The sequence below is a fragment of the Panthera pardus genome, unplaced genomic scaffold (genome assembly GCF_024362965.1).
Source record: "Panthera pardus isolate Hobbes unplaced genomic scaffold, ASM2436296v1 HiC_scaffold_8, whole genome shotgun sequence".
In the NCBI taxonomy this organism is placed as follows: Eukaryota; Metazoa; Chordata; class Mammalia; order Carnivora; family Felidae; genus Panthera; species Panthera pardus.
Window position 1 is genome coordinate 70,011,955 of NW_026527013.1, and position 26,318 is coordinate 70,038,272.

Sequence of the window (26,318 nt, forward strand, 5' to 3'; positions counted from 1 at the left end):
AACTCACATTAAAAAAAACAGAAATATGCTTACAGTCTTATTGAGGATCCACTGTATGTGATGATTCACTTCTCTCTTGTTGCTTTCAATATTCTCTCTTGGTCTCTGACTTTTGAAAGGTTGATCATAATGTGCCTTGGTGTGGCTAAGTTCCTCTTACTTGGAGTTTGTCCAGCTTCTTGGATGTTTATATTCATGTTTTTCATAAAATTTTGGAAGTTTTCAAACATTATTTCTTCAAATATTCTCTGTGCTCCTTTTTCTCTCTCTTCTATTTCTGACACTTCTACAATGCATATGTTGGTCTGGTTGATGGTGCCCTACAAGACTCTTAGGCTCTGTCCACTTTTCTTCAATCTTTGTTCTTTCTGTCCCTCAGACCTGATCAATTCCATTGTCCTGTCTTCAGTTCCCTGATTGTTCCTTCTGCTTGTTCAGATCTGTATTTGAATCCATGTGGTAAATTTCTCATTTCACTTATTGTACTTTTTCGCTCCAGAATTCCTTGTTGTTATCTTTTTAGGTTATTGCTTTAATGATATTTCCATTTTTTTATACATTGTTTTCTTGACCTTCTCCACATATTCCTGTAGTTCTTTGAGCTATTTGTTTTTGTTGAGCACCTTTAAGACACGTATTTTAAAGACTTGTCTAGCAGATGTACCATTAGGTATTTTTCAGGAACAGTCTCTTTATTTAATTTTTGCCTTGAATGGACCATACTTTCCTGTTTCTTTGTATGATTTGTGATTTTTGTTGTTGTTGAACATCAGACATTTGAATCTAATAATGTGGTCCTCCTCTCCTTCCCGACAGTTTACTGTTGTTTTGCTAATATTTTTATTTTTATTTTATAAAGTTAATTCTTGTAGCCTGTCTCTGTGCTGAGAATAAGCCTGAAACATAAACTTATGGACTTCTCAGGTCATTTCTGAGCTTTTCCCTGGGATGCACGCTCTCTTTCTAACTTTTCTGGTGTATGCAGTTGGTTTGGAACATCCTGGTCTTTACTGCCTAGCTCTTAAAGGGGAAAAAGTGAAAAAGGAAGGGATGGGGAGAAGGGCACTGGCCACATAAGTGCCCTGGAGGCCACCTCAGCCAGAGCAGGGAGACACTTGCAACAGCGTGGGGAGGTGTGACAGGGGCTGCCTGCCTCTTTAGTCAGTAGCAGCAAACACCATCAGAGTGCACAGTACCTATATTTGGAGGACAGGGTCCCTTTGCCCACCCTGCTCCTGCTTGCTATGTGCAAGCTCCCCAAGGAATATGTGCCCAGCGGCCTTTCAAGGGGCCTGAGTTGAGGACCGGTAGCTGCCACTGAGCTGAGAGCTGAAACTGACCAGGTGAACTGTAATTTACCCTCCAACTCTTCCCTGTAAGTGACAAGCCTTCAAGAGACTTAAAAATTCCAAAATACAGTTGACCCTCGAACAACACCAAGGTGACGAGCACCGACTGCCTGTGCAGTTAAAATCCGTGCATAACTTTTGACTCCCTTGGAACTTAACTAGTAATAGCCTACTGTTGACTAGAAGCCTCAATGACAACAAAGCCCGTCAATTAACACATATTTTGTATGTTATGTGTATTATATACTGCATTCTTACAATAAAGTAAGCTGGAGAAAAGGTTAGAAGAATGTCACAAGGAAGAGAAAATACGTTTACAGTACTGTACTTTATGTATCGAAAAAAAATCTGTACCTAAGTGGAGCCACACGGGGCCACTTGCACCTGGGGTGAGGGTGATGGAGGAGATGTATGTGGGGGAGTATACGATGTGTAAATGGTGGGGGAGGGTGATGAGGGAGCAGCCATGTGTAGCTGGGGGCAGTAGGTGATGAGGAGTACACCACAGGTACGTGCTGGGGGAGCAGGTGATTGGGGAGCAGCCATGTGTACCTAGAAGGAGGAGGATGGGGGAGCACACCATGTGAACCTGGGGTGAGGGTTATGAAGGAGCGTACCATGAGTGCAGTGGGGGAGGGTGATGGGAAGCACACCACGTATACATGGCAGGGTGGGTTTAGATGGACACAAAGTCTTTTAGGCAGAAGAAATCACAGTGCAAAAGACACCAACATCAGAGCCCAGTAGGTTTGAGGTAAAGCAAAGGCCAGTGTGTGGTGGGAGTGGAATGAGCCGGGAGGACAGGAGCAGGAGAGGTATGTGGGAACGGAAGAGTAGCAGGAGGGGGAGACGTAAGAGACAGAGAGGAGCCTCATTGGCTACCGTAAGGGCCTCTGACTGTGAACAGGGGAGTTGGGGGGGTGGCCTCTGGAGAGTTGTGAGTAGAAGCCGGGACCTCTCTTTGACCATTTGCTTTGTTGGAAACAGACCAAAGCTGGAGAAGGGGGAAGCAAGAAGGCTAGTGAGGAGGCTCCTATGGTAATCTGGATAAAAGGAGGCAGCAGGAGAGGGGCAGACAAAAGAAACTGTCATGATGGCTTTTAGCCTGAGCAACTGGCAGAACAGACTATCCCCTTGCTGAGTTGGGAAGATTGGGTGGGGAGGCTTGGGATGTGGTGGGGTGAAGACCAGGCCCTCGGGGTCCTCCCTCACTTCTCTCCTTCATTTGCTCAGCTAATGACGTAGGGGGTATTCTTTTATTCCCAAGTGGGAGCAGATGACTTATTTGCTCATTTATAGATTTATTAAAACTACAAGGTTTAGAAACAGTAGGAGAAGCAATTACTGCCACTTAGGGAGCGTTGCCTCAGGCCTGGAGCTAAGCAGAGTCTACGGATCAACTCATACACAATCACCCTAAGAAGGTCTCTTACGATCTCAGCCTCACAGTCAGGAGCTTGAAGCTTAGGGAAACTGAGTCACATTCCCAAGATCTGATAGAGAGGCATGAAGACAGAAATGAACCCGAGAGCATCCTAGCCCAGACCCTGAGGTATGTGATTTCTGCTTTTGTAAACCTACCCTGATTTTCTTTGTGGTGTACAATTCAATAAATTCTTTTAAGTGCTCCGTTAATTTTTATACTTCGATCAAGTCAATAGTAATGCAAGGGCACTCCACATTCTTTCCTCTCATTTCTAAGTGTTTGTTTCACACACTTGAAGTTATTCAATACACATAACTCAAGTTATGTCTTCACAATACACGATTATCTTAATAGTGTGAAAAAGGCTTCCTTTATATATGTGTATATATTCAGAAAATCATGGATTATGTCTTCAAAGATAAATAGCTGGTAAAAAATATCGGTAAGCTGAAAGAAGGGAACCAGGAGAAGAACTGACTTGGATGTATTACCCATCACAAAGAAAACGGGGGGGGGGGGGCGCTTAATCTACTGCTTCTTTGGGAGGAGGGGGAAGGAGTTAAAAGGAATATCTGTATTAGGTACCTAATAATTTCATCCTGACCCGTCAGGGTTTTATAGAGATGACGCAGTTGAAACACAGCTGAGACACACGTGAACGCTGGGGCCCCAATGTGTCACCAAGCTTTGTGAGCAAGGTTAAGTAGGAAAAAAAAAAAAAAAAAAAAAACCCTTCCACCATAAGTCTTGACTTTTTCTTTCCTGGTTGTATAAATCAGAAGTTGAGGGAAGAAAGTAGTTTTGCTCACTTCTGACAATGTTTTGAAACAGAAGCCAAAGTAACTGCTAAGAATTCAGTGGTAAGTGGTATTCCACAGAGCAAATCCTAGAACACAAGGCAGAAAAAGAACAATGGCCGTCACATCAGCCCAGCAGACACATGGACTAAATTCTACTCCGGTCCTGTGGATCTCAATGGTTCCTCCACAGGTTTTGACGTTTAGCTTCTATGAGATTACTTATTGCCATCACTGGCCCCCGCATTTTGTTCCTTATCCAACACCTAGTACTCCCCTGTGCGGTCCTATTCTACTCACTGGGGATCTTGTTAAAATGCAGATGCTGACGCAGCAGGTCGTCTGGGGGACCACGAGAGAGTCCGCACTCCTAACAAGCTCCTAGGGAGGCACTTATGCCACCAGCCCCAGCTTTGAGTAGCAAGAACTAGACACTTTAGAAGTACCTGTTGACCTTCATAACATATTATTATTCTCCGTCTCAGAAGAGAAATCGGAGTCATAAAGAGATTAGGTCCCTCCCTTCACCTGAACTCTTCCGTAGGTCCTGTGAGCTCTAAGCCCAGAAGGACCCCACGCCGCTCTGTTGCCACCACCCTCGCCCAGGCCACCGCTGCTGTCAAATCACCTTTGATCATCCTACTTCTCTGCTAAACACCCCCTAAGGAATTCCTATTCCTTTTCTGTTACATTCTTCGTCTCTCTTTAAAGCAGTAAGAAGTTGGGTTTCTAACACAACCTGATGATACTTTAACACATTTAGAGTCACTGTAATATATATTGTAGGTAGTCTTCTACTGCCATCATAGTTTGCTTTTATAACTCCTCCATGTTTCTCTTGTCTTTGAAAAAAGTTTATTACCATCTTTGATGCGGATTTAGAATGCGGACATGTTACTCTTAATCCCAAGAGTAAACACTACAAACATGTATGAAAAAAGTTTATTACCATCTTTGATGCGGATTTAGAATGCGGACATGTTACTCTTAATCCCAAGAGTAAACACTACAAACATGTATAATAAACCATCAAACTCAATAGTGGTGTTCCTTTTGTCCCTGCTGTCTACACCTCTGCCAGTCGTTATCAACCGAACCTGGGACAGACATGCTGTTTCCTCTTCCCACCTTATCATGTGCTTCCCTGGTTTGGAGAAGCCTCACAAACAAAAATGCTGGGCAGAGTCACCCACGGATGGCAAAAGTAACACTGGAGCTGACTTTCTTTCACTGCAGCGTCTGGTGACAAATGGGAGGCCAGTTTGGGGGTGGGGAACAGAGCACAGAGAACTGGCTCATCAGCTGGAAGGCGGGCTCGAACCCAATGACCGGTAGGATTCTGTCAGTCACTTCATAGGATTTTCTCTCCTCCTTTTTTGGAGCTAATAAAACATCCCTGTCGGCCACAAACCCAGTGCTAAGCTCATTTTTTTTTCAGGAATAATGATTACCTTCAAGGGTCTCAAATGAGTAGCCAGCCTACCTTCCCACCAGACAGCTTTTCCTCCACAGAGATGTAAGGGTTAAAATATCAATATACAACAAACAGCAGACAGCAAAACCATATCTCACATCATTTGAAAGTACCTCCCTGAGACATTAAAAGTCTAAAAAAAAAATAGAAAATGTATTAGAGGACACTAAAAGTTTATAAAAGGTCAACTGAAAAGGTAAAAGGCAGGTCAAATGGAAAATGCACGTTGGATTTTGGCTGAAGTTCCACAGACGACCCAAATGTGTAAAATAAGAGAGAAAGAATTTCAAACTTCATCATTTTTAACTGTGGGATCTATAGCTTCCACGTTTTTCTACTAGAGCAGAGGTCAGGAGTTCCTGCTGCCATCACACCATCTCGCTGTCCTTCAGGAGCCCAGAGGCAGGGGCATCTGTTTAATATCCACTGTATGGCACTGAGGCTAAGCACAGCACTTAACACATGGCACCTGTGCTAAAAACACATTTGGCAGGTGACAGAAGGAAACTGTGTGGGTACACACCGTCATTTGGGGACCTCTCTGCCACCTCTCTGCCCTCTGTCTAGTTTGACCCAAGTGTGTCCTTCAACTCTGAAATGACTAAAGTCATTTCAAAGAATTTAGGGAGAAAAGTTCACGATGACAGACCGGGGAGGTGGCCTGGACAGGTGAAGAAGCAGACCTGAAAGGTAAGCTAAGGACCTTAACTGCAAGCAAAGGGGGTGGGGACAGTCTGTCTGACCAGCTCTGCATGCTGGAACCATGTAAGGAACATACTTCAGACTTGTGTCGTCCTCCCGGAGGTAGGAACAGTTTTTACGAACGTGGACTGGGTGCTCAGACTCTGTCTTCTCTCTGTCATTGGCAGAGTGCAGAATAAGAAGCAGGAGACTTAACTGTGCTAGAAGTTTCTGTCCCCGGTGATCAAAGATTATAGATGGGAATGCTGTCATTATTAAAGTAACAACATGAGCTGCCTACCAACAGGACAGGCTATAAAAAAGGCCTTTCCTTTTGAATTGCACTCTGTGTGAAGTGTGTTATCTATCTCTAGTAGCTAAAGATAGTAAATGCTTTTATGGAGGGAACAAAAACCTCACATTTTCAAATGGCGGGAAAAAAATTAAACTCCCATTTTTATATGGGAGAACACTCTAGATGTATCTACTTTATATGAACTGAGTAATGCAAATGGTAAGAAATAGCAATTAAGTTGTCATAGAAAAAAAAAGGTGGCATCAGAGTTCGAAAGAATTATCAGAGTAACAATGGCAGAAAGAGTGAGACACACAGGCAGAAAATCAGACAGACACATGGAGCTTTCTGGGAAAAAAGTATCAAGGAGGAACTCCATGCTGTGAGGCAATAATTCTTGGGCTTCACTAGATGAAACCGATCTCAAACCACCCCTCTTCACCAACCCTAATTATCTGGTCACCTAGTCACCTTCTGCCATTGGGATGAACTGGTAAGGAGAACCCTGGTAGCTGTGAAAAGTATATCAGTATCAGTACACAGGCATTTGTGACTTTTAAAACAAATAACTTAAAGATTTCCAGTTACTTTCTTTCACCAAAAACATAAATTCTAAACTAATTTCATCCTGAAGGGGGTGCCCGAGAGCAACAGAGTAGAGGGGAATGGCTGAGAGGCCTGGGGAAGCACAGGGTCCCTCCCACCCCCGACCCACCTGGGTCTCTTCACCCACTGTTTCTTTGGAAAGTAAACCATGAACACCTTAGAGCTGCAGAGGTCAGAGATGGCGACAGGTGACTGCAGGGCTGTCTCATCACCGTCTCCACATACCTGAAGCACCGTCACATTGAACACTTATGCTTATTCCCCTGGCTCTAAAACAGGCTGCCCCAGAACTGAAGCAGCTCTGTTTGTGTCTCAGCCCTGGTTTGGAAGGTTATTAAACTGTCAAAACACACTCCCCACTATTTCCATTTTCCTGCAGTTGGGGTCATTCAGTCAGACCACTAGAGTCACTGCAGGTTGACAGATTTGGTACAAGATTGAGACATAGATTTGGTACAAGATTGAGACATTAGAACAGTCAGGAAACCATCAACAAATTCACCATAAATGCACTGCTGGAAAGGAAGAAAAATGTATCTCCCAGTGGAATACTGGATGGAATGCTGCATCTTCTATCTTTTTAAATCAGTATTAGTCACTTAACCAGTATTAAAGCAAACCATCTTTCAAGAAAACTCAGATCGCATTAACACCCCCGATGTCATTACTGACTGTTCTCTTTGATCCCTCTCTATGCGTTTGTGCGATTACACAGTCGGAATCAACTACTCAAAATAACACGTCACCCACTGCCCTCTTCCCTGAACATGGCTTTACAGTTGTCTGGCTAGTTACATGGCCTTGATTTTGACCATTAACTTTGGTGACCACATAATATCCCATAAAGAAGAGACATCATTTTCTTGGCAGCCCCCATTCCTCCCCGGTCCCCACATTCATCCTGTGGGCACCATGTTCAGTTCAGGCCACCACTCAGACCTTCCTGAAATCCAGGCCCTGCCTGCTCTCCTTCAGACCCACAACTCTGCTTTACCATGGCTTTTATGTTTTTTTTCTGATTGTTCTCAAAGTTCCTTTTTCCTTCCAGTTGTACTGAGGTATAACTGACACAAAGCATTGTGTAAGTTGAAGATATAAACATCATGATTTGATATATACGTATGCATTGTAAAAGAATCACCACAAAGTTATCTAACATCCATCACTTTGCGTGGTTACATATATATTTTTTCCTTTGTGATGAGAACTTTTAAGATCTACCCTCTTAGCAGCTTCCAAATATGCAGTAAAGTATTGTTAACTATAGTCACCATGAACTTACTTACCTTATTACTGGAAGCCTGTACCTCTGACCCTCTTCCCCATCCTACCCTTCGTGCCACAAGCTGTGAAAGGGCAGCAGTGTGGACGTCTTCATCACACCCCTCCTCCTGTGTGAACACAGCGGCTGCTGCCAAGTTAGCTAATGTCTGAATGAATGAGTGAAGTCTATCTTTCCTCCCTACCCAGGAGGACGTGTCCAATGGGCCCTGTCAGCAGCCTGATGTGGAAAGATTGGAGCCAGGGGGGGAGACAGCATTTAGGGAGCTCTGGCTTTCTTCAGTGACATTTTGGCTGCCTCTATATAGAAAGACTAAAATGAGGAGTGCTTTTCTTTTTTTTTTTTTTTTTTCCAATATATGAAGTTTATTGTCAAATTGGTTTCCATACAACACCCAGTGCTCATCCCAAAAGGTGCCCTCCTCAATACCCATCCCCCACCCTCCCCTCCCTCCCACCCTCATCAACCCTCAGTTTGTTCTCAGTTTTTAAGAGTCTCTTATGCTTTGGCTCTCTTCCACTCTAACCTCTTTTTATATGATTCCAATTTGCAGATAAAGTGCTGAGGCTCAGAAGGGACGTGGCCCACTCTGATCTCACAGACCTTAGACCTCCTAAGCCCCTGTCCAGGTGCCTCTTTTTGTTTCCCAGACCACGGCTTCTCTGCACATCCCTCACCTAGCTCAAGGCACAAATGAGCTAATGGTAGGCCCTAAGCTTCAGCCTTGGTTTCTTCTGGTTCCTGGGCAGACTTGGAGCCCTACTTCTGAACTTCAGTTACACACCTCGTTTGTCAGTATCTTCCCCTGGGTCTTGCTCCAACCTGCATCAGCCCCCTAGAACCACAATGATGAGGTCACAGTCCTCCCCTTGTCCCAGGTAGGAGCAGGTCTGCAATGGTGTAGATCTGCTTTCCTCCACTCAGCCACGCTGGCCTGGGGAGCTGGTTCCAGGACGTGAGCTGCCACTTTCCCCCGTTCTCCAGTGAGCTAGTAGGGTTCTCTAAAACCTTCTGCCTTTTCTTCTTCATGCATAAGCAAAGCTCACCAAATCCACTCCCCCCCACCCAGATCAACAGAGGAGAAAGGGAGCCACCCCAGCAAGTCCACAAATACTGGCTTGTGTCTCGCAAAGATACCATATTCCTGAGTGGTCTATTCTGCATAATATTTATCCTGTGAACCTATCATATGATGTCAGTGCACGGAGTTTCTCTTCCTAGACTGCCACGCCCTGCATGGCCTTCTTACCCTGCATATCTCCCAAGGGCATGGTGCCCTGAGCATTACAGGATCTCAACAAACATCTGCAGACGGCGTGAATCCCACTGACAGGATGAAGCGGGTATCTACACTGGAATCACTGAAAACCCAACAGGCCCTATTTTTTTATGACTAGTTCTAAACAATCATATCAAAGCGCTTACATTGCTTCCAAGCTTAGTGCTGTGACAGAGGACACAGACCCTGATTTGGTAGTGAAATTATGGAAACCACACACTCCTATGGCACAAAGCAAGTCTTATTTTCTTAAGATACTCTGATAGGTATATCTGGGGATTGGCTATTTCATACTGCTATGGGTCTGCATGAAATGTACAAATGGAAGAAAGAGGGTGACGACTCACTCTAGAGGGGTGGGGGCACCCAAATCAATGTCTCCCAGCAGGTGGTGAATGGGCCCTTTCATCAGCTCCAATGGTAACTACATCATGGCAGGCCTTGGAAGAAAATGAATGCCTCCCATTTCTCCAAATGCCTCCAACTACAAGGTAGAATGGGGTCAAACCACAGTGCCCGAGATGTTTGAGAGGCTGGGCTTTGCCCTGAACAGCTGCTCACTGGCAATTCTGGTCTTTCTCCACTGTCTACAAAGGGACTTGATATTTTTTACTTGGGACTCTCCTGCCCTACATTTATGCCATCTTCTAGTGTCCTGCAGTTGGTGCTGTGGCCACAGGATGGACAGCAGCTGTTTGGAGCTCTGCAGCTCCAGAGACTTGGCGGACATAGTAAAGGCTGGCAGGAAAGGAAGACCACAGTGCCTCTCTTCTTGGTCCCTTCCCCACTCACTCCTTCCCCACTCACTGCCACTTAAACATTCATTCATACTCTTCAGTCCCATCCACCCATATACCAGACTGAGTCTCTCACACACATGGCTTCCCTGCATCCTGAGGTTTTCCTCCATAGCTCTCACCATGGTTGGTGACCATTTGTGCAACTGCGCAGGCTTTCACACACAGTGGTGCAAACTGTGCAACACACAAGTGGGTGAGGGCTGGAACCCAGGCCACACTGCAGTGTCCCATGCACCTGCTGTACCTCAGCAGCTATGCAGTATGTATGGACTGAGTGAGCAGTTCCGACAGGCTGGGGCTCCGGGCTCCAAGCATGGCCACTCTGAATCCCGACCGCAGGCTGACCAGTTCCCTCAGCTGGGAACTGAGACTGCCTGGTGCCTGAGATGTGAATCATACTGAAGCATGGGCTCACTGGGGGGCCCAAAGTATACAGAAGGGATTAAAATTCAGCACAGTCAATGCTGTTAATGCACTTGGCAAAGCACCCGGGAGAGAAAAGCAGGAAGTGACGACAGAAAAAAAAGAAATTTAGAAGCCTTTGACCCAATTTCTCTGATCTGTTTCTTTCTTGGGGGGGGGGGGGGAGATGGGCTCAGACTAATCCAGATCAAATCTGATTTTGCATCCCCCCCCGTAACTTTAACTGAAAATTTGCACTTCACCTGATGCTGGAATATGAAAGAATAAAAATCCACTTACACGTGAAAAGTGGTATTAACCCTGGTTGAAAGCTTTTAACGCAGAGCAGCCTCTGAACTGTTACGGAAAATACATATTCAGATCTTTTAGTAACGTTAAAAAAATAATAAAGGTGATTCCTTAAAAAAAAAAAAAACTGGGGAGGGGCGCCTGGCTCAGTTGGTTAAGTGTCTGACTTTGGCTCAGGTCATGATCTCACGGTTTGTGAGTTCAAGCCCCATATCAGGCTCAGTGCTGACAGCTCAGAGCCTGGAGCCTGCTTCAGATTCTTTGTCTCCCTCTTTCTGCCCCTCCCTGCTCTCACTCTGTCTCTCTTTCAAAAATAATAAATAAACATTAAAAAAAAAACCTGGGGAGTATCTGGTGGAAGAAAACTGTAAAAGACCTAAAAAATAAATGTCTCCAGTCCCCTTGCATCTTGAGAACAGCATGTCCTCAGGAGAACAGGAGTGAGAAAACTTACACTCAATCCCCCCAATGCTTTTTTTTTTTTAAATTTATGATTGATATACAGAAAGCTGGACCTATTTAATGGATACAACTTGGTGAGTTTGGAGATAAATACACACTGTGAAGTCGGCACCACTATATATGCCATAAATCTATTCATCACCTCCAAATTTATTACTGTTATTATGGTGCTGAGGACCCTTAATGTAAGAGCTACCGTCTTCATAAAGTTTGAAGTGAACAATACAGTGCTGTTAACCATAAGCTCTACACTGTAGAGTACATCTCTAGGACATATTCATCCTGCATGACTGAAACTTCATAAAAACCAAGGCAAGAACTGCTCCTAGAATTGTGCCTACCTGGGGTGTGCAATGAAAAGAGAGAGCCCCCGCCTTCCACTGCTTAGGTGGAGACTGTGTCCAGCAAGGCAGCAAACACAGGAAGGATGCCTGTCGCCTCACCTCAGCACATAGTGGCCGAAAGACAGGAGCTCTACTGAGCAATGCCCAGACACCCTGCTATCCCTTCCTTCTCAGAAGGTGCCCTCAAAGGGAAGGAAAACATCTCACATATAATGTGAACAATAGGGAACCAGCCTGTGTCCCAAGGGAGGCCTGAAATCACCCTCCATAGTACCTGAGAATTTTAGATAGGGAAAGCAGTTTTGTAAGAATTAAGAAACCACTAATTTTTTTTGAGTCTGTGGCATCACTTTGGGTAATGTTCCCTAATTAGGCCAAATGTAACTTGTGCAAAAATGTGCTCTATTTATAAGTACTCAGAATCAAGTGAATGCATAATAAATACTTGTTGAATGAATGAATAAAAAGCAAACCAAGAGAAAACAAATGGTCAGCAATGACAGAATAAGCAAATCACCATTTAGTAGCATAATTAATATTTAGTCCCGATGCATTATGATGGCAGGGACCCTACTGCTTGTATAGAAACGTATACACGAAATAATTTTTAAGGGTGATGACAGAGAGCAAACAATATGGTTATAGGAACCGCAAAAACATGCATAAAAGGTGCACCACTAATTAGGTAAGAATATGAGGTAACAGACATGTAGCCCAATAGACGCTGCACTTTATATCGACACAAATGCACAGTGAGGGTGATCATCAGAACTAAATGAATAAACACGGCCTGAATTTTCTCTTCTAGCATATTCCATAGCAGTGACTTTCACAAATGCTTGCAGAGGACACATAAAGTGCACAGAGCAGAGACAAGGACGAGGGGTGGGCTGACCTGGAGTGGCGTTGGGGGGCTGCCTGGTGTAGGACACGTTGAAGGCGGGCTCCTCGATCAGCGGTGGGGGATACATGCGCCTCCGGATGAAGAAGCCAGCTCCGCAGCAGAAGAGCACGCCCATCATCAAAAGGAACCTGAGCGAGAGCACAGCGGTGAGCTGGGGCTCAGGGCGCAGCCGCAGAGCTGGGGTTCAGGGCTTAGCAGCGGGGCTCAGGGCACAGCAGGGAGCTGGGGTTCAGGGCACAGCAGTGGGGCTCAGGGTGCAGCGGGGAGCTGGGGTTCAGGTGCAGCGGCGGGGCTCAGGGCGCAGCGGTGGGGCTCAGGGTGCAGCGGGGAGCTGGGGTCCAGGGCACAGCGGGGAGCCGGGGCTCAGGGCGCAGCAGGGAGCCGGGGTTCAGGCCACAGCAGGGAGCCGGGGCTCAGGGTGCAGCAGCGAGGTGGGGCTCAGGGCACAACAGTGGGGCTCAGGGCACACAGTGGCTGGCCTGGGCCCATGGACTCAGAGATCCGTGGGCACTGACTCCCACGTGCTAGGGTCAGAAGGCGGGGCTCCGTGCCCGGCTCCTCAGGCTGGCCTTCCTCTGACTTTTCCCCCAGGACCTTCTTGGGTGGGTGACACCAGGGAGACCACTGGCCTGCAGACTTCTGGGATGCCCCTGAATGCAGCCCACTCACACTGAGAAGGTCTCTCAGTGAGCTTTCTGTCCCCAATAGCTCCAAATGCTTAGTTGCCTTCCAAGGGTTGGTGCCATCTCTTTCCTGTCCATGGCTCTGACCTCAATTCAATTTTAGTCAAAACAGGAGATGCTTTCTCAACCTTGCTTGAATGCCATGGCTGACCCAGCTTTTGCCTCGCTGCCCATGTCCCCCATTTTCCATTCTTCACTGGGAAAGCAACACGGATAAGAACATTTATCCTTTCTAGCCATTTTCTCTCCATTATTACGTGAATATTCAGAAAGAAAATTTTACATGGTGACCTTCCGAGAGCACACCTTAATTATAGAAAAACTACAGGACTAGAGAAAGTACTCATACTCCATAAAAGAGCCGCAGATATAAAATCTCTATGTTCTAAGTATGGCTGACCTCCTATGTGACCTTAAAGTCTAATGAAGAGTAGAGCTGACTGTTTTAAGGACAGGACCTTTGTCTAATTCATCTGAAAATTCTCTGATATTGTCACATCACTGGCATTCAATAAATGACTGAGAAATGGATAAATGGTTCTTCCCACCTCACATTTGCACTATACCTTGTATTTCTAGAAACATGGGAAGTCATTCTGAGAAGGGCTAAGTTGTCTGTCCTGCACAGACACGGCTGGGAAACTGTGATGGGACTCATGGAACCTTCCAGAACCTCACTCAATATGCCCACACTGTGTGGGCAGCCTACTGCCTTGTGAAAGATGAATGAGCAGGAGAGCCCGCTGTGTTATGGTCAAAGGCATGTGACCACACAAAAACGAAATTTAAGAAAAAAGGAGGCGATAAAGTCTTTAAGAATATGAATACAATGTTAAGTGTAAGTCCATCAGTCAGTCAGGAAATGATTTGGGAAAGGGCTGAAATTGTGGCTCTCGGACCTGTCTTCTAGTTCATTATTCACTCAATAATGTTGAAGCACCTGCTCTGGTCCTAGAACCATGTTGCGCATTATAGAAAGTAAGGTAAAGTCCCTTCCCACCCGCTATACCTGAATTGTGATAGAGGAGGGGGACGGCAAACAACAAATTTACAAAATCACTGATTTACAACTCTGGTAAGTGCTAAGAAGGAAAACCAAAGGTGCCGTCATAAGTGCGTGTGTGTGTGTGTGTGTGTGCGCGCGCACAAGTGCACATGTGTGTATACAGTTAAATATACATAATGTAAAAGTGACCATTTTCACCATTTTTACGTGTACAATTCAGTGCAACAAGAGGTTTTAAACAAGGGTACGTGTTATAGCGAGGCGACCCAAAAAACTTCTTTTCCTTCAAAGCAGTATCTGAGCTTAGTTCTGAAGGATGGAAAGAAAGAGGCCAGTTGAAGGGGAGGGAAGGCACATTCTGGGTGGAAAGAACAGCACATATGTGCCAGCGGGAAGCTGGGTCAGCAAGAGGCCCCAGAGGATGGCTGTGGGCCGCAGACGGGGGAGAGGCCGAGGGGGCTGCTGTCTTGGGATACCAAAGAATCCCACTGTGCAGGGGCCTGGCATCTCGGCACTGAGATGCTGGAATCACAAAGGGAACTGTTTCGGCTCTTAAGACTAATTTCCGTGGGGTGGACTCAATGATGATCTTACATTCAACAGTGGGCTGAACTGTAAGTATCTGAGCACAGAGAGACTGACTGTGCGTAAGGGTTTATGTACAGGATATATAGTGCTTTTCAAACAGTGCTACCACTCACTCCCAAGAGATGGGCTCCCTGGTTTTGGAAAATGCACAAGAAATCTGAGATAGGGGTCTCTTCCATGGGACAGGCCACAGTGTTGGTTCCACTATCACATGGAATTATTCTTCTCCTAGCCAGATATGAATGATACTGAGGCACCTCATCTGATATTGCACCTTAGACTAACAGAGACCAAGTAAGTACCGGGCAGGGACAGAACAAGTCAAAAGGTAGGAGACTGACTACCAGCTTAGGTATCAATCATCAGATTCATTCCTCATTGAAATATTGGTCTGAGAGAACTTATTTTAAGAGAGAAACTGACAAGGGGTCAGGAAAATGAGCTTATAGAACAAGGAAAGAGAGGAAGGGGAAAAAGAGGAGTATAGTAAGAAAAGCTGTTCTTTGAAGCACTAAAGCTTGACTGTGCTCTAGATGTTCCCTTTCATTGCTGAGCGGGTTTTGGAAGCTTTACAGGGATTAAGAGAGGAAGTTCATGTCTTTTCCATTATCCAAAGTAATCTGGTTTCTTCAGTTCAATGTGTTTTTTCAATCCCTTCTTGCCCTCCCCCCAGCACTCAGCACAGCAGCTCTCTCCCTGGATGCACATCCCAGGCATCAGGTGAACCATGATGCAGACCCAGGTGGGTGGGAGCTCCCAGCGGCAGGGCTCACGCACACAATAACCCTGCTGGTTTTTACTCCTTCATAGTGTACTTTCCAGCTCTACCCAAGGGTGCTACTGGTCTAGTTCTTCAAACCATGAAGATTTCATTCAGACTGTGTTGGTCAAAGATTACTCAAGATTTTAGAACCGGGGGGACTTTTGGAAGCATTCTCCTCCAAAACCTTCGTTCTATGGTAAGGAGACAGAAGTCCTTAAAAACGAGGTGGGACCAAGGTTGGAGAGTAGCCCTTCCTTCCTTCTATGTCCAGCTCCATATTCCTATCCCCTATGCTTCCCCCACAAACACCTGCCTCCCACATGACTCTCCTGCCACTCTCTCACCATGTTGGTTCTTCTTACCTCCTTGTCCCATCAACATGCTGGTCCCTTTGAACAGAACACCCTCTCTGACACCCAGTCAGAAGCTTTGCAGCTTTTCCCAACTTTTCTGGGATCAGAGGCTCCATCCTGTGTTTCCAGAACACCAGTTTAAAACCCTCCACATAGAATTACCTATTTAGACACCTGCTTCTTTTAGGAGCCTGGCTACCCTAAGTGCCTCTCCATGGGACCCTGGTGTGTACGAGACCCTTCATGTTTACTGAGAGAAGGAATGCATAGGAGCCAGACCCAAGCATCCTTTGACTTCAGCTGGGGCACCTCAGACTCACATCTCCAGCTGTTCTCTGGATGTACCCCCACTTTAGAACCTGTTGTCAGAATCTCCTCTTCTGTCATCTGGCACTCCCTGTATGATGGCACTCATAAGATGTCTCTGTGCAGGGATTCCGCTCACTCACTGCATGCTGTCTTACCAACGTGTCCCAACTCTGATAAGTGACCCTGGCTGGCCTCTAAAAGGCACCTGACTGCTGACTCAGGTAAAGTTTCCTGGGAAAGCCAACAGAAGATGCTCTAGCTTCTAGGCCCTTATGTTTCTCCTGCACTCTCAATTTTTAAAAAAAAATCACCTGATGGGCGCCTGAGTGGCTCAGTTGGTTGAGTGTCTGACTTCGGCTTCAGGTCATGATCTCACAGTTTGTGGGTTCAAGCCCCACATTGGGCTCTGTGCTGACAGCTTGGAGCTTCAGATCCTGTCTCCCTCTCTCTGCCCCTCCTCCACTCTCATTCTGTCTCTGTCTCTCAAAAATGAATAAACATAAAAAAAAAATTTTTTAAATCACCTGATACCTAAACCTTGACAAGTTTTTTTCATTTTTAGGAACATTTCATTTTTAGGAACATCTGGTGCTTCAGGCTAACCTGGCATAACTTCCTAAGCATTTCAGGACTCTTGCCCCGGACAGTCCTGTCTCCTTCTACCACAAGGCCCCATGGAGGAGAGTTCTGAGGGAAAGCATGCATGAAGCTAGGCAAAGCTCTGAAATACCACCTATCCTGGTCCTCCCGGTCCCTACTTTGGTACTGGCCCACTTCACTTGAAGTGTACTCAGAGATGTTTACATTCAGAAGATCTTAGGCTAATACCTTCTATTATAGAGTTTTAGGCACCAACATGGCACTTGGTTCAGGAGGGCTTGCCAGAGGTAGTGACATCAAGACAGGGGATGTCCAAGCCAACCCTAAGGGGGGCCGGGCCAGGGCCCGATGTGACAGGTGAGTCGAGCCCCCAAATGGCCAATGCCCCATCAAGGAGGTGGTGATGGTGATATGGAAGCAGGCTCTCCTATCAAAGACAATGTGACATGTGGAATGCCACTTACTGGCATTTTCCCTAATCAAACTTGGGAACAGTTGTCAGAAGGGAAAGACAAAACCTCACAAAAAATTTCAAGTGGCTGCTGTAACATGCTTATTAGTAAAAGTCTTAATGTCTTTGGAAGTCAGTGATGTCAGAATCTAAAAGTCATAGAGAAGCTTAAGGCTTAACCCTTTGTGGAGCTTGCCTGGATGACACTACCATTGCAGTGGAGCAGAGGAGAGGGCGTGTGGGTGCAGGAAATGTTCTTTTGGTTTTAGGCACATCCCCTCCCACTCACACCCTGCCGTCCCTGAGATGTGAAGCAGTGTCTCTCAACTATAGACTCAAATACGTTTTTAGACACACCCCTGAGCAGGCACCCTTTAAAGAGAGCAATCCCCTGGGGAATCCTGTTATTAATGGAAACTGCACCTCTCCCCTTCCAGGATGCTCCGTCAGCGTCACTCCCTCATCCCCTCTCAAGGTAGAATTTTACAGACTTCCCCCAGGAGAGCTGGAAGAGGGACAAAGATGCAGGCTGTCTGTCCTGAAAGTTATCTACTAAGCTGACACCATGAGTGGGAATGACTTCTAGGCAGCACAGACTTGATCACAAGTCGGCTAATTCTGAATCTTTCAGACAGTCATCCTCAGCTCCATCTCAGAAACTGGCACAGCAGCTTCTGGAGAACAGTCCTCCAGCCTACCTCCCAAAGACGAACTCTTCTTTCCAGCCACCCTCTGTGAAAACGGGAACAAGCTTTCTGCAAACTGAGGCAACCTGAACATACCTGTGTGCTTGACAGAGGCTGTCCCCGAGGCCAAGACCTCAGGTGAAGGTGACATGACAATACTGAGGCTGGCAGAGCCGTTGGGGGGTGGGTGGTAGACCAAGGCATTCGAGACCAGGAGGGGTTGCGACCTACCAAAAATACCACAGCCTCTGTATGGAGAGGGCCCGCACACAGCACCTGGAGCCACAGCAGTCCTCGTAAGGGCGGCATCTGTAGGAGAGAGAGGGCAGAGGCCGGTCAGTGTCCTGGGTCGGAAGGAAGGCCGAACCATTCATGAGGTCCAGGCCGACTCAGGGCAACGGGCAGAAACGCCACCGCTGCATGTCACCAACCAGAACTGAGGGCTGTCTGGTGGCCCAAACAGAAGGTGCAGAGATGGAGCTGGCCAGTGCAGGTCAGTGTGATTCAAAGCGCCGGGTTCACTACCCATCTCCAGATGCTGAATCACAATGGTTCCCTTCTGGTGGGGCCTGTGAACCAAGGCCAGCATGAGTCACGCCAGCGCTGCAATAGGAAGGAAGTTCAACAAGAGACCCGTGTCCACATGCTATAGACCCTGCTCAGCGCTCGATCCCTGATGATGGTCCAAAGCTGGGTGCATGGCACTGGCAAGTCCCCTGAGGTTCAAAGCAGAGCTTATGAAGTCAGACAGATTAGCAAATTTAGTTCCGGTCTTGCCACTTAATGGCTATGGGACTCTGGCAAGTCACTGGACCTCTGCAAGCCTCAGTTTCCCCATATCTGAGTTTTTGTAGTTTCCCAGTGAAAGGGGTGGGAGGGCAGGATCCCTTTATAGTGCTGCATCCTTATACACTCTGCTGACAGGGCTGTCCTTGTCTCGCTGCCCCCTCCCCTCCACGGTGCCTGAGGCTTGGGGCCCTGCGGGGTGTGGGTGTGGCTCAGGAGCTATTCCTCCCCTAGAAGAGCTGCCCAGTCAAGGCCCTTAGGACTCAGTGCAGGCTCCAAGGAGTCAACCCAGCTTCCTTTAAGATGCCTGCCACCCCCTTTTTTTGGAAAAGAGAGACGGCTATGAAAGCTGAAGCCCCTTGATTCTGCACCTTGGTATTTACAGAGAAACTGTCACTGCAGTGACTTGAGTCCATGTGGCAGTAGGTGGGGAAAAGGGAGAAGGTGGACTGTTTCTCAGTAATGTTGAATGATCATATATTTGTCATCTAGGTTCCTGCCGACTTTCTTCTTTTAAAAAATAGCCGGGAGAAATACACAATTTGATCCAGGATCTTAGACGCTGAATCTGTAGATAATTCTGGTACAAATTGGTTTGCTTTATGAATAATTGTGTAGAAAATAGCTCCCTGGGAAATATTAGCAAAGATTAGTTAAGACGGAGAGTTAGGAGTTATAGTGAAACTCAGCAGACCTGAGTTCCTATGCCGTTTCTCCTTGGTTGGCTCCCAGGGCTTGAGTCCATGTTTTTATTTTATTATTATTATTTTTGAAATGTTTATTTCTGAAAGAGAGAGAGAGAGATACTGTGAGCAGGGGAGGGGCAGAGAGAGAAGGCAACAGAGAATCCCAAGTAGGCTCCATGCCATCAGCACAGAGCCCGATGCAGGGCTCAGACTCCTGAACGGAGAGATCATGACCTGAGCCAAAACCCAGAGTCGGACACTTAACTGAGTGAGCTACCTAGGAGCCCTGTTGTGTCTATCTTTTTAAATACCCAGCACCCAACTGCTGCTACATCTATCACTTCAAGGACAAAACTTATCTGAGAGACTCCTGTCCAGTCACCTCCACCACCAGTACCACATTCTCCATATGATACAGATGTTTTCACATCCAGTCCTCCCATAATCCACAAACACAGACTTCTACGTACTAGGTAGAACTTGTTGTGATTTCCATGAGATGCTTCCGTCCATCGGTGACATAAGGTTATCTGTTTAACTTGCCTTAATCAATCAACACATAGTAGAACACTGAAGTGTGTGTCTAAAAATGCTGCTGGTCGAACAAAGGAAAAAAGAGGCAAATAAATCCACAGGCTCTTAAATACAAACAATAAACTGGTGGTTCCCAGAGGGGAGGTAGGTGGGCAGGGTGAAACAGGTGAAGGAGATTAAGAGTGCACTTACTCTTATGAGCACTGAGTAACGTATAGAATTGCTGAATCATCATATTGTACATCTGAAGCTAATGTGACACTGTATATGAATTATACTTAAATTAAAAAAAAAAATGTAGGGGTGCCTGGATGGCTCTGACGGTTAAGCGTCCGACTTTGGCTCAGGTCATGATCTGACAGTTCGTGGGTTTGAGCCCTGTGTCGGGCTCTGTGCTGACAGCTCAGAGCCTGGAGCCTGCTTCCAGTTCTGTGTCTCCCTCTCTCTCTGCCCCTCCCCCACTCACGCTCTGTCTTTCTCTCTCTCTCTCAAAAATAAATAAATATTTAAAAATTAAACAAAAATAAATTTTAAAAATGCCATGGGTTCTTATAATCTATGCATCCATTAAAAAGCCACACCAAGGTGCTACTAAGGAGCTGAGCTTTGCACTGGATCCTGGGATGGGGCGTGAGGGATGGAACAATGAAAAGCCAGACAGAAGTCCCTGCCAAGGAGGAGCTTTCTTCCTAGAAAAGGGAGGCAAACAATAAATTAAAAAAACACATGAACTGTGTTGGATGGCAGTAAGTCCCACTATGGTGAAAAATAAAGTAAGAGCTGGTAGGCTGAGAGCAAGGGAGAGGGGGCAGTAGATAATAACACAAGTTTAAACAAGGAGTTCAGGGATGACTCACTGAGAAGGTGACATCTGAGCAGAGACCACACAGAAATGCAGCCTGGCAATGACCTGGGCCAGCACAAGGGCCTCAGTGGTGGAGGAGTGTGGCTCTGGGGTGGCTGGACCTGCTGCGCCTCTAGTCCCAGTTGCACAGGGACTGTGGTTGCATTGTGGAGCAGAGTGGTTAAGCATGGAGCGTGAGAGGAGATGAATGGCCCTGTTACGGGGGTTGGGGGTGGGGCAGGGAATCTGGGCCAGGGCTGGACCAGCAAGGACACAGCACTGCCCAAACAGCACCCTCTGCTAATGTGATGCACAGCATCATCCACAGTGACCCCGTGGTGCCCTCCTTCTCAAGAATCTCAATGGTCCTGGGTAACCAATATGTGTGTGCTCATGTGCGTGCGTGTGTGTGTGTGTGTGTATGTGTGCGCACGTGCACGCGCATCTGTGTGGAGAAAGAGGGGAGCATTCAAGGGAGAAAAAGGACTTCTTGCTTTTAGGGTAGGTGGAGTCCAAACAATTAATTGTAAATGAAAAGAGATGAAACTCCTTTCTATCATGCATCTGTAAAGACAATCCTCAGCAATTATGTTGGATTCATGATCAATGTGATAATGTGATAGGCAGGTTTCAAAGATGGCCCCAAGATTCTCACCCCTTTGTGTATGTGGTGTGCGGAGGGTCCTACGAATATGATGAAATGGCCACCCCCATGATTAGAGAATATTATGTAAGGTTGTATGTTATTTAAGGCTCTCCTGCTAGCTTCAAGAAGTAGCTACTGTGTTGTCAGAGGGACACATGGCTCGGACTGAGGGTGGTCTCCAGGAGCTGACTGCAACCACCAAGCGGTCAATGAGGAAACTGGCACCTCAGTCCAACAAGCACAGGGAACTCAACTCCACCAACCTGCACAAACTTGCAGAACCCCAAGCTACAGATGAGGACACAACCCAGCCAACTTCCTGATTTCAGCTTTGTGGGACCCAGAGCAAAGGACTCATAGATGCTATGGCCAGACTTGTGATCTATAAAAATTGTAAGAAAAGAAATATATAGTAAAACCTTGGTTTGTGAGCATACTTCATTCCGGAAACCTACTTGTAATCCAAAGCACTCGTATAATCAAAGCAAATTTCAAGAACCACTGGCTCAGTTGTGATCATGTGACATTCAGCATCATGTACAACTTATATTGCAAGATATCACTTGTTTATCAAGTTAAGATCTATTAGGAATGTTTGCTTGTCTTGCAGAACACCTGCAGGACGAGTTACTTGCAATCCAAGGTTTTACTGTAATAAGTTTGTAGTAATTTATTATGTAGCAACAGAATACTAAGACAAGTAAGGACAAAGGTCACAGGTTATGAGAACTTCGAGGTGCTTTACCACTGTCATAATACCCAAAGCTTCTATACACAAGGTAAGTATTATTAGCCTCATGTTTGAAATAATCTCGGGAAACAAGGCATTAGGGATATTGTGTGTCTTTTAAGTCCAGGGCACTATCTGCTAAAGCCAAGAATGGACTTGACCAGCATTCCAGGAAAGTGTTTAGCACAGACACTGCCTCGTAGGTAATATGGAGTCTTCCATTACCGAAGGGTAACTTCTTTATCCCTACTTGGTTTGCCCATTCTTCCTGGGCCCTGCTTTTACAAGCTGCTATGGGCCGAGCCATCCCAGTGATGATGTGTGGTGACTGTACTAACAGTGAGTCCACAATCATGTAGCTCATGCGAACGAACCAGCTGAAGAGGCAGAGAGAAGCAGAGCAGTGAAGACATACCTAAGAAAGCAAAAGAGGTTGAGAAAATGTAGGAGGTGAAGGGCAAGTTTAACGTGGCAGGAGCCATTCCCAAAGGGCAAACCAAGCCCCAAGGAAGTGACAGGGAAAAGAGGGAAACTCATCAAGACCACAGAAACAGAGACCAGCACAGAATCCCTGGGTAAATAGCAGGAAGTCCCTGGGGCAGAGGCGACAGATGGAAATTCAGCGACCACTCTTTAGTATGCTTTAACTAGGGACAGCATATTGATTCCCCCAAATGCCTGTACCACTCTGTGTCAATAACTCTCCACAATTAGCAGATAGTTTAATCATTACAGATAGAAATAATACAGTAAGATGTGAGATTAGGTAAAAGTATGATGTTCGTTTGGAAAGGACTCTCCATGCTGCCGTAATAAATTATACATCAGAACAGTGTTGTTTAGCTACTGTGACCGACTAATGGATTGTGAAATCAGGTTATTAGGTTGTGATATCCATTTTACAGAGGCAAAGATCGATTTTAAAGAAATCCTAAGACATGACACGTAAGAAGTGTTTTGCAAAACTTCTCTTTTGACCACATATATACCCTTACAGACGTGTGTGTACTAGGCTGCACCACGAAGGCTGTTTCCTCAAAGCTCTGTTGTGTAAGCCCCAAAAGTGGACAAGCTCAAGTTGTGTTGTGTCTGTATCAGCTTCTTTACCCTCCTGGTAAGTCGTGGGCAGCATCAGGTCCAACCAGAAGGTCACTTCCTGCTGGCAGTGGTGCTGGGCTGAGGTCCTTTCAGGCCCCCCGTGACTTCTGCCTGGGTGATACTGGTCAAATGGCTATTGCATTTTTGCTCCCAACTCTACTAAAAGTTGCCCTGCAACGATCCAATTCTGGAAGATGCAACTCTCAGAAAGGCCCCCTCCAGCAGGAATGGCCCCTGCTCACCTGCCTGCTTATAAGCATCCCATGAAGGGAGGAGGTGGTTGACGAGCGGTAGAGAACAGAGATGGCAGATGTTTGTGGACTGGGAGAAATGAGACTGCTCTCTTCCCGGCTCAGAATACTTGCTCTCCATGGCTCTGCCGCCTTTGCCGCCATGAAATTTCCTGTGTATCTCTCTCCGGGTTTTACCCCTAATGAGATAACCAGAGCTGCCTCAGGCACAGTCAGAGCTGAAGGCAGACTCAGCTAAACTCAGGTAAACACGAACTTGGTATAAAGAAGGAAGGTAGGTATAGGGATAAACATTTGGTGAATGATCGTCTTTCAAGAGCTGAATTTGATAAAATGCTTGCCCTCCAGAGCTGTACTTATGAGCAAGCGTTTGCTACTTTGAAACCTAAGCCCTGCAGTGTCCTATTTCCCAGGTTAGAGAAAACATGTAAGACAAGAACCCCTACAAGCCTTTTGTCTCAAATTCTACACACACACACACACACACACTCCCCTCAGCCCAAGAATGAAGGCAAAAGCATAATGATTTTGAGTTCCTAATTCAAATTACTCTCTGTTATCAAGATTCAACGTCTAAGTGCTCTTACTTTTCAGGATCCAAATTTGGAACACTAGCAGCAAATATGTATGGTCAACTAATTATCTGCTTTCTTTGCTCAAAACAGAGCATCCTTTATGCTTCCTTGCTTAGCTGAAGACCCATTCAGTCCAAACATACTCTTGCTCATTCTGCAGTCCTGGACTGGCTCCCAGTGTGGATACTGGCGAGTGCCAGACTCTTGAAGGAGCACGCAATTACCCATGGGGTGACACTCTTACCCATTTCTCTCTGCTACTTTTTTTTTTTCCCAGTGGACCTGCTGGTAAAGCAGGGCCCCAAGAACACACCTATTGGCATTGCAAATGGCTGTGATTACAAAAGGAATGTTAAATGTAACGCTGAGCTGAATAAAAAAGTAGGAAACACTAGCAGGCTGTCCAGCATACTAAATAAGCCATCGTCTGACACATCAGGTCTAGTGCCTAAGTCTCAAATGGCACTGGTGTTCCAAAAGCCCGCTCAAGACTAACTATGCTCATTACCTTCACTGTGCGGGCCACAGAGGAAGTCCGGACAGAGACAAGAGAATTTTCCTTCTTGTTCCACTCTGTGTGCCTCCCCTCAGACTTGCAATAGAAAAGAACAAATGGGACTTTTAACTAAATTCACTCCTCAACATTATCTACCTTTCAAGCTTAGACTTGGAGACACACACTGCTGCCACAGAGGTGTGGAAACAGCACGTCCACCAGCTGCAGTGGGTCCCTGGCCGAGCTTCCTGTCAGCCAGGCCTTCTTCAATGTATCCATGAGCCAAACATACATTTCTCATGAGATCAGAGACATAGATGTTAATTTGTTATTAAGTACATTGCAGAGATAAAAGGAGACTGTCTAGCCTGTCCTCCAGTAAAGGATTGGTAGTGAGGTCCTGAGGATACATAATGTAAAAGGAAGCATATGTCTGGAAACGCATCTGCCAAAAGTTAGAAATGTGTCATAGTAGCGATTAAATGCAAATAGAACAGAATGGCTCCTCTGGGAGTTTCAAGAGTCTAAGAAGTAAGCACATGTCATGCTCGGCACTGCCCAGGAGGGAAGGGGTCTGGCCACTGGACATATTTTTTCTTTGCTGTTGAGTCACATAAATCTCAAGGGCAGAAAAGGATAACATACCAGGGCAGGGAATGTTCAACATTAATCAACTCACAAAATCTTTGTAGTAAAGAAAACAGGCCAGATATTCATATGTTAACTCTTTCATGTAGTGTAAAATGGTAATATATACTGAAAATGATTCATGGTGGGGCACCTGGCTGGCTCAGTCAATTAAGCTTCCGACTTCAGCTCAGGTCATGATCTCGCGATTCGTGAGTTTGAGCCCCGCACTGGGCTCTGTGCTGACAGCCTGGAGCCTGCTTTCAATTCTGTGTCTCCCTCTCTCTCTGACCTTCCTCCACTTGTGCTCTCTCTCTCTCAAAACTAAATAAATATTAAAAAATAATTTTAAGCTGACTCATGGAAAATCATCTCAGCATCTGGAGGAACAACAAAAATAAGCGTTCAGAGTGGGGGTCTAGAAATGGAGTTTGTGGGGTTTGCTAATTTATTTTTGGTGTTAAAGAACAGGGCATTGCTAACAAATGAAAACTTTGGAGTTTTAAGTAATTTCCTGTCAACACTGTTTCATTTAAAATTCCAATCTATTCCATCACCTGCTATATTAAGTCTCAGCAAACCACCCCCTTCCTTCTACGTTTCTGCCAGTACAACGCATGTCCCCTGTCCAATCCTGACTGTCTTAGTTTGACAGGTGGCCTGCTCTCCTCGATTGTATGCTGTATGTATCCTGATAGCTAGCCTTCCTCTTACACTCCTTTTATTATCGTTTGTTTGCTCCCACAGAGCAAAGCACATGGCAGATGCTTGAAGCCTTACGGAGTTCAAATCAGGAAATACATTCAACATTATCAAAGACCCTCAATTAACCTGTGAGAAACAGGACTCCTTAGAAAAACTAAACACATGCCTACAAGGTTTGGAGAAAACTCCAAAAGGCAAGTGAAACTCTGGGGTGAGGGACAAAGCAGAGGTCAGCTTAATCCTTGGCCCACCCAGTGCCCTTGGGAAATCTCCTTGACACATCTTGCAAGAGCTTGAAGAACTCTGTGCCTTCCTAGTATGGAGGACATCCCCCTCTGACCGCAGCATGGGACGGGCTTTCCCCTTCCACCCCCTCCCACAGACACTGTCCACTCACGACTGCAGGATCTCCTGAGGTGCACGCCTCTCACGATTCTGGGGCATTCTTCCTCAGGCAGAGTCCACGTCTGGCCCTCACTGGTCCTATTCCC

The 26,318-nt window shown here is 46.0% G+C and overlaps 1 protein-coding gene across 1 annotated transcript in view; it reads right to left on the reverse strand.

Moving 5' to 3' along the window:
• VOPP1 (VOPP1 WW domain binding protein) overlaps positions 1-26,318 on the reverse strand; it is a 110,213-nt gene that overhangs the window by 13,818 nt on the left and 70,077 nt on the right. The window contains exons 3-4 of the mRNA XM_019451044.2: positions 18,081-18,158; positions 12,402-12,538 (exon numbers count right to left, since the gene is read on the reverse strand). Coding sequence (XP_019306589.1) covers positions 12,402-12,538; positions 18,081-18,158 — 215 coding nt within the window. The remainder of the gene's footprint in view (positions 1-12,401; positions 12,539-18,080; positions 18,159-26,318) is intronic.